This window comes from Lissotriton helveticus, chromosome 1_1, assembly GCF_964261635.1.
Source record: "Lissotriton helveticus chromosome 1_1, aLisHel1.1, whole genome shotgun sequence".
Classification (NCBI taxonomy): domain Eukaryota; kingdom Metazoa; phylum Chordata; class Amphibia; order Caudata; family Salamandridae; genus Lissotriton; species Lissotriton helveticus.
In genome coordinates, this window is record NC_136057.1 from 671,244,096 (window position 1) to 671,256,924 (window position 12,829).

The window sequence follows — 12,829 nt, forward strand, 5'->3', positions numbered from 1 at the left end:
CCCGCCCCGGAGGCCGCGAAGTGAACAGGGGCGCAGCTCAGGATCCGCGGCACCTAGGATCATCCGGAGCAGACGGTAAGGGCCAGCAAAACGTCATAAGTCCATATTCCATCAAATAAGACTTCTCGGGGCAGGATAAGGTGCAGGATAGACAGTTCAGGCAGGAAGGTTGACGGAGCCGAGTTACAACGCGGCCATCACGGTCGCGAGCTTGGCTCCTCCTCTACAATGAGTTTCTTGAAGAAGGAATTAAGTTTAGATAAATGAGATAGTACCTTTTGTCGTTTGAGTGGATTTCCAAGACCCCGGACATTCCAAGTACCAAAATTACACATATTGGAGGGTTGGAAGGATGGGAGACATGTGGAGTAGGTACACTTCAGGGATGAGACTACAAAAAAGAACACACCAAACGGAAAAATTACATGAGGACCAATCATTGAAATAACCCACAGTACTAGAATACATTAACCCTAAAACAATAACAAAGAACATTGAAAAATATATAGAAAAGAAAAGAGACCTTTTAGAGAAATAGAAGTTGACGGATGCAAGGACAGTAGAGAAGAATATGAGATAATAAGGATGGGAAGAAGGTGAAAGAGAGAAAGAGAGAGAAAGAGAAGAATAAGAAAGAAAGACAACAGGAAGAAAAAGGTGAAGAGACAGATCAAGGTAAAACAACCAGGTCTGTAAAAAGAGAAGACAATGAAGAGGAAGCATAGTGGCACAAGGCAGGACGGATAACAAAAAAAGAAATAAGATAGAGAAGAAGAGGGGCCACAAGAAAAAGAAAAGAAAAGCTGAGTAAGACAATTAAAAGAAGACAAGAAGGAAAGAACGATATAGAATTTGGAAGTAAAAAAAGATAAGCAGTACCAAAAAGACATAAGTAACGCAAGACGAATGAGGTTATTAGGACAAGTCTGAAGAGTCAAAAAAGACATGTTATAGTAAAAAAAAGAAAAAAATAGAAAAAAAGAAAACTCAAGGATTTGTATTCATTCCACTGGAGGAAAAGCCACAAAGAAAAGGTTTGAGTTTGTCTGGATCATCCAAAGAGCATGAACGACCATCATGTGTAACTTTGCAAAGGCATGGATGAAGAATTCCATATTGGAGATTGAGTTGTCTCATTTGAAGACGCAGAGCAAGGAATTCCTTACGACGGGCGTTAGTAACATTGGAAATATCTTGTGAAATGTAGATATTATGTCCAGACCAAATAAGACGTCGTTTGAACTTGGCTGCCTTTAAAATAGTCATTAGCTCAGTAAACTCCATAAAAAAGCATGATGATTCCACGAGGTCTCGAGGGATTGGTGGTAAGGCGTCCCAAACGGTTAGCTCTTTGTATATTAAAGGAGTGAGAAGAAGATGGAAGGTACAAGAGCTCATGAAGAAACCTCTGAAGGAACAGCACCATGTTAGACCCTTCAACATTTTCTGGAAGGCCATAAAGGCGTACATTATTACTACGATTTCTATTTTCTAGGTCCTCAGTGTGTAATTTTGTCTTATGAATTTCCTTTTCTAGCATTGGAATCTTTGTAGAAATATCCTGAATGTCGCTAACTCGTTGCTCCAAATCCATTACTTTGCCCTCCATGACGATCCATCTTTCCTCTATTTGTTTTATTTTTTCATTTGTTGCAGTCATAAAAGGTTGGAGACCTCGGACCTCATACAAAATGGATTCTAAAACTGGATTCGGTGAAGATTGAATTGGAGAGGGCGGGTCATTCTTTTGCCTTTTCGATTTGGTTCCCGTAGCAGAAGATCTGACAGTATGAGAGTCGTTGGCCATTGAAGCGGATTATCCAACTCAAACGTCAAATAGAAATGGATTGAGAAGCTGGTAAGCAAGGAAGAAGAAGTGCCAGATGCACCAAAAACAGCTTTTCAGAGAAAACACAGACGATGGCTTAGTTGATGGCAGTGTATTACCATAAAACAGCACAATTCTGTAGTAGCAGTATAGGCATTACATCAGTAGACTAATGGTGATGGCATATTAAAGAAGTGATAAAAAATGTCAAACTATTTTGGGTAGGCTAGAAACAGAGAAGATAGGGTCAGTGCATACCCAAATCGATGCACAATACCAATATGGCGATAAGAGCACTCTGTTCAGCAACAACAGCCATCCCCACAGTAAGTTCAGGTCTAAATAATTAATGCCACAGAGGAGTAAATTGCCCAGAAAGCTCCTTAACCACTTGGATGCTAAGCCTATTTGTTGATTCCCATGTAATTTCCATTGAAACCAATGGAAACTCCATGACGAGCTGGGCTCGTCATGAGCGTCGAAGGGGTTAAAGGCACTGTCGATGTCAAAAATGACCAAAAAAGACATCATTGAGGAAATAGGACCTGGTCTATGTGAATACACAGGTCCAGTGACCTAAAATGGCGGCCATCCATGTCGTATTTTGATATTGACACATAGAGAATCGCTTGCCCACATGGAAAGAGGAGAGAGGTGTTGCCAAAGTGTTTAGAGTCTTGAAGAGGGCAGCGTATGGCAGAAAGTAAGAGAAAAAAAATAATATTACCAGGAGTGAGGAGCGAGGAAACGAATTTGCAGGTGCCGTGATCCAAAACGGCGGCCACCCACGATTGAGCTGAGGGAGAAGACACCAGAGCTCATATTCCGCAACAGAAGGAAGAGAAATGCTCCAAATGCAGTCCGATGGCTCGCCGCATAATGAGGAATCAATGCCCAGCACTCCCGATGGAAATACGGCAGTACAGCGGCTCCAAGGTGAGGAAGAGTTCCGCCGACTCGCGAAGCTCAGAAATGTCCGCCATGATTCCCTCGGCGCTCAAGCCACGCCCCATGTTTGAATCTTTGAAGTAATAATAAATGAGTAATACTTCATGGTCTCATAAATGCATTTGTGAACTGGCTCCTTGGTTCTAATACTTTTTTTCCATTTTGGGTAAAATCTCTCGTTAGGACATGCAATACATCTCTTATGTCTTGATGTATCTTGGTGGAAAATGCTAAATAGCATTATCATCTATCATGTTGACAAAATGATCCATTGCTTTTTAATACAGAAACGTTTTGGCAGGTGGTAATGAGGAAGTATTCATTGGGTCTTGGCTCTAGACAGCTCAGGAGCTGTCTCAGACATGTTGTATATGGTATGTTATGGTGTGTTATGTATATATATATATTTTTTTCAAGTTAGAGTTTGTCACAAATATATTAATCACAGTACAAAATATAAATCAGGGTGAACGGCAAAACAGAGCAAATAGAGAAAGAGGATATATAGTACATATCTAGAACTGGAGAAATAGCATCATGCATATGTAATCGGAGTTAGTGCTAGAAAATCCCAGCAGAGATTATTCCAGATCTTTTCAAACTTTTTCAGAGTGGAGGGACCTCTGACTTTAGCCAAAGCTAACTCTGCCTCATACATCTGATGAATGTCGGCACACCATTCAACATCCTTTGCGGCAATCACAAAGACCCATTACCCTACAACATAGAGCTAGGCATACACCAACATGAGTATTACTAAGTGCTGAATACCTCCCTGTACACGTATTTAAACTCCATTATTTTCTCTTTAGTAGATAATAAGATTTTATGACCCAAGCTGGAGGAAATAAACGTAATCACCCCATCCAAAATTCTTGTATAATATCAGCAGCTAGAAATTTACACTTGGGGCATCTGGTCCTATCAGAAATTACATTGGTTCCCCATCTAGATGTGATGTCGGGAGTGTAGTACAGAAGGCATATAGTGCATAGTTTGTTGTAGCTTTAAGTAAATGGAGTGTATAGAATGATATAATGTGTCTAGGGCCCTCTGGATCGCTGGGAGCAGGATCTCTTATAAGAGCACCCAGCTCCTCTTAGCTGCCACTAGCACTGTATTGTTTGTAGTAAAGTGAGAATGCCCTTGATAAGTTATGCTAACAGACGGGTTAATGCCTGATTTATAATAGTACGACAAGAGTTACGAGCCTTTCATGTCACAACCTGACCAGACATAGTCTCTCAATTGTAAATACTTAATGAAAAAATTACGAGGGAGCTAGCACAAATCTTGTAATCCAGAGAAAGACCTAAAGCCATTCAAGTCATACAGATGACCCATCATTACAGCCCCGCGCCGTTCCCAGGCTCTGCAAGCTGAATCCCAAAAAACCGAAGGAAAAGCAGGATTGTCCAGGAGCATTGTATCTTTGTTTATAAAAGCAATTGAATATTTGGAACAGATCTCCTTCCAGATATGGATAATATCCCTTAACAACTTGAAGCATACCCTTTTACAGTAGTTGGGAGTCCTCCAACTAATAGAACAAAAGCCTGCACTCACCCCCCAAACCTAACTGGTAGCCAAAGGACAATGGATTTGGATCATCCGAGTTTAGTAAACTGCGTAGGCTAGAAATAAAGCTTAAAATCTGGGATTAAGAGCCTCCCCTTCTTGTACAGGAGTTTCATGTAACCAATGGCTCATCTTGCACACCTGTAACTTTATTAAAAAAACTCCAATGGTGCCCTCCAGGCACGTTAAAAAAGAATTAGGGACCCCCAATAGAATTGCCCTAAAACAAATAAAGGAATTTGGAAAGAATATTCATCTTGACAGTATTGACTCACCCGACCATAGTAAGTGGTAGCTTATTCCAGGATATCAGTTTAGAATTACTGCAGATAACAGAGGTTCATAATTCAGTTTAATAACATTAAAAACCTTGGAGCACAATTTGATGCCAAGATAAACCGCTGTTGTGGGTACTCCTAGAGTAGGAGAATCTGGCTTGAAATTGAAAAGAATTTGAGTTTTAGATAGATTGAGCTTGTGTCCAGAAACCTTGGAAAACCAGGCAGCCTCCTTGACAACCTGTCCGATTGTTATTAATGGATTAGAGGAGAAAACTGCCACCTTGTCTGCATATGCAGTCAATTTCAATTGTTGACCTCCAAAAATCAGAATTTGGATGCCTATATTCCTTAGCAGCGACTGTATATAGGTTTCTATGAACAAGGTAAACAAAAAGGGTAAAGCAGGCACCCCTGTCGGGTAAATGGACATAACTGAAATTGATTCAAGCAGCTCCATGCAAGGGCTACCCTAGCCCAGGGAGTCTTATAAAGTGCCTGGGCCAATTTGATAAATCTTTCGCATATGCAGAAGGCACGCAGCATACCCCACATACATCCCATGCAACTCGATCCAATGCTTTCTCTGCATCTAGTAGGATCATACCTATGTTGATGCTAAGTTTCTCAGCCATGCCAAAAGCCCCAATTGTTGTATTAGTATGACTGGTGGTGCCCTACCTAGGACTAACCCTGGGCGTAGTGGGGCGTAGTGGGGCTCCGCGGAGCAACGCGGAGAGGGCGAGAAGCTACGCCCACTCCCGCACTCCGCGTAGCCCCACTACGCACCTCCCTCCCGCTCTCCCCTACATACTTTATTTAAGCATTTACACGGATTAAAACAAGTTAAAAGCACTTACCTTGTCCGGGGCTCGTCCGGGTCTTCATCTTTGAATAGCGTCCTTTGCCTGGATACCAATGCGCATGCGCGGGCGGCCGCGCATGCGCATTTCTCCCGAGAAATGCGCATGCGCGGCCGCCCGCGCATGCGCATTGGTATCCAGGCAAAGGACGCTATTCAAAGATGAAGACCCGGACGAGCCCCGGACAAGGTAAGTGCTTTTAACTTGTTTTAATCCGTGCAAATGTTTAAATAAAGTATCTAGTGGAGGGCGGGAGGGAGGCGGGTGGCGGCCGACTCGGCTACGCTCACGGAGTGGGCGTAGTGTTGCCGGCTACGCTGTCTACGCAAAATGCGTAGAAGGCAACACTACGCCTACTCCGTGGGCGTAGCCGATTCGGACGCCCACCCTTACCTAGGACACATCTGTGTAGTTGCAGAGAGACTAAAGCCGAGATTACTGGGGCCGAAGCGCATGGCCAAGATTTTGGCAAACCCTTTTACATCTGCATTAATCAGAGGGATGGGACTTTATGACACCATATCCTCTGCAGATTTATCATTTTTTAGAAATACAATATTGGTAGTCTTCCAAGTGTCTGGGACTGCCCCTACTGCATAGATATGTTGAATTACCTTAAGGAATTCAACAGGTATTGTATCTTTAAATACCTTGAACTTCGAAGGTATGGCATACTCACTGGTGGCATTACCTGTAGGAAGGGCCACTAATGTGGCATCAATTTCAGAAATGGAAAAATCCACCTGCATTTTAACAGCCTGATCTTTCCCCAGATGGGGTAGATTGCATAGCCGGATGTACTCCACACATTCGGCCTGATCTATTACCTGTGGCTGACTATATAACTCCTTGTAGAACCAGGAGACCTGTTCCAAGATAGACGTGGGAATAGTGTAGACCTTATTATCCGTACCCTTAATTGCCTGAATTGGACTGAGTATCTAATATCGGATGTGCTAAAACTCATCCAACCCTTTCCCCATATTTGCATTGTAACTTTCTGCGTTTCGAATATCTGGCAGCTACTTGATCTTTCAATCTGCATCCTAGTAGAGACAGTTTTTCAAATAATTGAAAAAAACTTTTGGAAGCATGTAGTATTTCGAGTTGAAGAATATCTTGCCGAAGAGAGTGAGCCTCATCCGAGGCAGCCTATTTTGCTTGATCACACACGGTAAAGTGATGCCCTGAATGTACGCTTTCATTGTATCCCAAATTATTCAAGGTGCGCCATACCATTAGTAATGAGAAAAAACTCCTTGAGGAACCCTGAAACGTACTCTATACTTGTCATTAGCCAGCAAGTGGTGAGGAAATGAGAACTTGGAGCACTTGGGCCTATCTCCAATCAAACAGAATGAAAACAGAATCAGATTATCATCCGAGACAATCCTAGATCATACATTTATTTCCATATTATCCACCAGGGACCGCTTAGTGAAGACCATGTTGATCCTGGAATAGTGCTTATGCAGGTTGGAGTAAAAGGCATAACCGGGCTCAGTTGGATAGAGAGTCCGCCATGCATCACATAGCCCATGCAGGTGAATCACTTCTGGGTCATCAACATTAGACCCGTAAACTACACAAAGAACACATTTTAATGAACTGAATAATAGTTGTAAAAGGAAACATCTTCCCTGGAGTCAGCAGCAGTTCTCAGAGAGCACAGCAACCTCACAGACCAAAAGAGAATGTGATATACAGAAAACTATATCATATCCCGGCTGCTTAAATAGCGACCAACCCTTGTATGCTATGTGGGTCTCAGTCAGTGCCACCAACTGGGGTTTGTACAGTCCAATCTTCTCCCACACCAATTGCTGCTTCCTCCGCATGTTAATCCCCGGTACATTCCTGCACATATATTTAATCTGAGCCGTACGAATTGTAATGGCTGCCTAAGCTTCTATATCATTGATATTATAGACTAACATTCGATAACATTGAAAAAAACAAAAAATAACCCCTGAATAGATTGACCATATTCCGACCTGTTTTACCCCAACTATTTCCTGACATGAAAGCTTAGTCACCTGCCTGAGGCCGTCTGCAACAGCCTTCCTCCCAAGTCCCCATCACCCAACCCATCCCTATCCTGTGCTTTTGAGAAGGAATAACTCCGCCCTCAGGCTGTTGCTGAAAGACAGCCCTAAAAAGAACTATCCTTCGCCAGAAACCCAAACCGCAACCCAACCACTGTGTGCAGAAAGAAAAAAGTAAATCAATCCGAGGTAGGAATACAATTTAACTATCAAATACTGACACCCAGAGCCCAAGCCCATATCAGAAAAAAGACCAGCAGCAAAAAAGAGAAAATGAAGAAGAGGGAAATGAAAGAAAAAACATATCTCAGGACGAACTCCTACTTAAAACAGTGTTATTAGCCCCCCTCACGTGAGCCAGAGCCTGCTTAGCATCCTCCTCATAATTGCACATCTGGGTTCGCCCATCCTTAGTAATATTGAGGTGGGCTGATTCCTGTGGTAAATCTTGAGCCCCCACAGCCTTCAAGGGATTGATGAGTTTGTGCATCTTCCGTCTTTGGTCCATTGTGGATCTTCAGAGGTCTGACCGGGCATCTTTGACATGGTATGGACCAGAACAGGAGTTGTAGGATGTGTTTTAAGAGAGAACCCCTTCTTCAGTAGAAAATTTCCAACATATATTAACATTTGACAAGGTTCTGCTGTGTTAGTATTAGAGGAGTTTCGGTTGAGGGGGAGACGGTGGGCACACTGAATTTGTGAGTTCTGATCCTTCAGGTCGGGGAAGGCCCTCCCGAGGAATTGCACCATATATTGTCGAGGGTCAGAGCCCTCCTTCCCCTCCAGAATCCCAAATATCCTGAGATTGATTCTCCTCTGCTGGTTTTCCATGTCTTTGATTTTAGTTTTAAGATATTCCAGCTGGACATCATGATTTGCAATTGCCATAACTGTTGCAGTCGCAGCCTTATCAGTAAGAGAAACTCTTTCCTGCAGCTCAGTAAGATCCGTTGTAAGACTGGTGATCTGCCCAGAGACCTCATTCTGTGATTGTTGCATTTTCACATTGTCTGCTCTAGCCTGGGCATAGTGTAACTGAGCCCCTGAACGTTGGGCCTGGAGGGCTTGCAAGATTGCCTTTGTCGATGGATCCTGCGGATTAGCCTCTGGCTACACCAATTTAGCAGCAGATGGACGAGACTGACTAGAAAGAGTGTCATAGGATACATCAGATGGAAGGCCGGAATTTGGAGTGGAACACTGGAATTGTTGCTGGTAAGTGAGCGATAAGTGCTTTCACCTCCCCCTTTGAAGTACCCCACTTCTTGGGGAGGATACTCTTATCCCCTTGGTCGCCTTCCTTGCTAGCCTGCTGCTGCTTTACGGGTTGAGGTGGTTGGTCTGTAGGTTTCTCCCTTTTGTAACCCTGTCTAAACTGAGCTGAAGGCTGACCACCGCCCTGGATAGATATGGATTCTGTACGGAGGCCATTGCCTGGGCAGGAGCAGGAGACATCAGGGGTAACAGTGATAAATAACTGTTAGTTTGTCTTTGAGAGGATGTTTAAATTGCCATAACACGGAGCTGCTGCACCTTTATTATCCACTTCATCAGAATCCACATCACAGTCTGCTTCACAACAGTCTGCCTCAAAAGCCTCTGTAGCAGCAGGGACCCTCCCCCAGTCTGGCTCCCTATGGTATTAAAGACAGTACTCACAGTTTGTTTTCACCAGTACCTCACCTTGAGGGCTTTGAATGCTGTTTAACCCCTGAAGAAGGAGCACTGGTACAAGATCAAAGAGGCAGCTCAGCTGATTACAGCTACATTGTTGTAGAACTGATATTTCCGCCGCCATTAAGGTATCCGCTAATAGTGATTCCTCACCAAGAGCTGGGGAATATTTGGCCGCTGATTGTATAAATTCCCTTATCATGCCCAATTGGATGAATTTTAAAATAGGGCATCCAACTTGCGAGTAACCTGAATCCAAGGGTATTGTTGAAGTGCTCAGCTCACCCTCATCCTGTGCTTCATTAGCATGTGCCTTGCCCCCCCCCCCAGCTCCGCAGCCCCCCCAGGAAGGATTTTCCTTCTGCTGTGCCAGGTGTACTTCATGCAGATAAGGATAAGCAGTATGAGGTTGAAAAAGCAGAAATACTGCTAAACGCGGCCAGCCATCAAGTCTGGTATGGCTGTATGTCTGCCAGCCGCAGAGCTGCAGAATCCATGCTGGAAAGTATTTTTTATATATATTTTTTTTAAAAGAGTTTTATATAGCGCTGGCTAGATCCAAAGGTATCAGAGCGCTTTACATGAGAATCAACACTGTAACAGAAAAAGTTAAACAATTACACAATACATAAAAAAATAGGCAATACAATTAGGAGAGGAGAGAAAGAAGAGAGAGAAGTAGTGGAGGGGGCGGTGAGAAAAGGAGGATAAGGGAAGAGACAACAAGGAGAGACGGAAGGAAGTCTGTCTAAAGACCGACTGGGTAGTTGACGACCAAGGAGGGAATCCGCGGCCCCTCTCCCCTACAGCTAAACCAGGTAGCTCCATCGGGCATCAGACAAAATAGTTGAGTCTCAGTACATTGAGAGAGGATAGAGGGAGACAAAATAGAGGGAGGGTGAGGGAGGAGACGAAAGGAAATTCAACAATGTGGTTCAACAATATAACAGAAAAAGATCATCAATTACACATTACATCAAATAATCAGCAATACATTAGGAGAAGAGAGAAAGGAGAGAGAAAAGTAGTGGGAGGTGAGAAAGTGAGAATAAGGGAGGAGACAACCGTAGAGACGAGAAAAAGTCTGTCTAAAGACCGACTGGGTAGGTGATGGCCAAGGAGGGAATCCACAGCCCATCTCCCCTATAGCTAAACCAGGTAGCTCCATCGGGCATCAGACAAAATAGTTCGGTCTCAAGTGGCGAGGGAAGAGGTTCACAGAAAAACAGGGTGGGGACAAAGGGCAAGGGCAGATGAGGGCAGAGGACAGAAGCTGGAAAAAGTGGGAGCGGAGGGGGGTGAGGGTAGAGGGGGAGCGTTTGCCCGAAGTCTGGCTGGGTAGGTGATAGTCAAAGGAGGGAGTCCAAAGTCAATCTCCCCTATAGCTCGCAAGGTAGCTCCACCGGACATCATACAAAAGTAGCTAGGTCTCAGCTGTCTAGAGAAGTATGCAGGGAAAAGGAACAGGTGGGTGGGCAGGGACAGGGACGGGCGAAAGCTGGTTGAGGTCCTGGGGACATCAATGATTAAAGACCAGAGGAGGAACAAAAACATCACAGATGGTCTCACTGAGTCAGCCATCGGGAACTCAGGCTTGCGACATTGTAAGTTCAGCTACAGTCAGTCAGAGAGGATGAAAAATGGCATCAGAAAGAAGCGCTCCTCACAGGCAACAGCCAGCATCAGCGCAACTGTCCAAAGTCGCCCAGACTACAGCGACAGTACAGTGGAGGCGCGCCTCTCTCCCCCTTGCCCCCCCCCCCGGTACTGGGGGAAATGTCACGTATTTTAAGACCCCATTCGGCATTGTTACTGCTCCTTCAGGGTTCTCTGGGGGCCTGCCGAGGGCCCGCTCAGCTCGTGGCTCGTGGGAAGGGTGCTGGCTCAGCAATACATGCAGGGGAGAGGGGACACAAATGGCGGCCGGAGCTCGCGCCCCCCTCCACCCCCGCCGGGGCTGCCAAAGTCACCAGCGTGGGATGTTTCAGCCTAGATGAGTTTGCAGCATTGGATCTCCCAGGGGGGTGGTGTACACACAGGGCCATATCAAAGCTGAACCTTGCTGGCGAAAGAGGTGTTGGTGGAAACATTCTGGGCTCAAAGGAATCAAAGTAGGTCACGGTCCAAGAGAAGCTGCAACACGACAGTCCGGCCGTTAGGGACAGCACCAGCAGACTCCAGAAGTCCAACAAATGAGTTTCCATTCCATCTTCATTCTTTGTCTTCTCGGACGGCAGCTCTTTCAGGAAAACGAAGAAAAACACCAGGATGAAGGCCAGCCCAGCCACAAGTATCAAGCAACAGAACACTGACAGTAGTCTCGCTGGCCACCTCTTTCCACGGGCGGGTGCAGCGGCGGGCTGCGGGAACTCATTGGTTGCTAATAGGTCCTCTCTAAAGGGCGTGGGTATGGCAAGAGCCACATCGGGATCCAAGCTTCGGTGCACCTGTTGCAACATAGAACCTCCTCCGCTCTCCTCTTCAAGCACCATCCCAGATATCAGGATGCGTCGATTACCCCCTCGTCTTGTGCTCCTAGTGAGGGCCATGTCTTCCTCAGGCAAGTTGCAAGATCAAACAACTAGAAAACACAGATGTCAAGATGTCAAGATGTCAGCGAGCACACTGACCGATGAGTGATGTGTGGGAAGCCACAGGATCCAGCCACAGCTCCCACAAAAGGAACTGTTTTTTTAACTACATTTTTATTGATTTTGAGCACTTCACAAGAGTGCTTGCTCCTAGCACCCTTTCTATAAACAGTCCTGCATATCTTGTCCTTATCTCATCACATGTTCTGGTTTCTGAGGGCATCTGTTCAGTCCCCCAAACCCTGCTTGTTCCCACCCACTCCTCAGACACACACAAATGCAGTTCTTGGACCCTGTGCAGATGGCTCAAGTCCCTATAGCTTTACGAGTGATGAGAGTGCAAACACCTAGACCGTCATTCCCTTTTATCCCTGCTAGGGCCATCTTCCTGACCATCAATGCTGTAAAAAGATCCGCTGAGGCAACTGATCAGCAGCTTTGTCATTTATAAGAGGAATAAGCACAAAGATTAGAATACATAGACTCTTCACAAAACTACACTGCTCATCAAATTTGAAAAATAAGAACCTGATCAGGGGCATAGGTAGTGTACTTAGTAAGGAGATGCCCTTATAGTGGTGGATTTGGGAGTTTCTTTCTCGAATTGAAACTCGGTGAGTTCATCTGCTACTCTGGTATGCAGTTTGTTCTTATAATTAAATGTGATTTATCTTATTTACACACAACATGGACACTGATCTTTGAGGCTAACACTGTTCACTCTTTGAAGTATACAACATAATTGCCATATTAGAGGAGCTTTCGCCAGGTACACATGAACATGATTTCAAATATTTGAGAGCACAATTGAGGTCGCTCATTTTACTAACTATCCTCGTGCTAAATGAATGACACATTCTGTAGCAAAAGTGTTATAGTAATAATTAAATAATATTTGAATAAATAATATTGTAACTCATGGTTTACAAGATGCAAAGTTGTTTGCTATGTAAACAGTTGCTGACTTTGTTGTGCATCAAACAATGTCACTTGAAAAAAGAAACAAAAAAGCAGAAAGTGC

At 44.4% G+C, this 12,829-nt stretch overlaps 1 protein-coding gene across 1 annotated transcript in view; it reads right to left on the reverse strand.

Annotated features, from left to right (window-relative positions):
• LOC144762643 (uncharacterized) overlaps positions 1-11,766 on the reverse strand; it is a 35,874-nt gene extending 24,108 nt beyond the window's left edge. The window contains exon 1 of the mRNA XM_078647877.1: positions 11,255-11,766. Coding sequence (XP_078504003.1) covers positions 11,255-11,766 — 512 coding nt within the window. The remainder of the gene's footprint in view (positions 1-11,254) is intronic.
• Between the last annotated feature and the right edge of the window lie 1,063 nt (positions 11,767-12,829).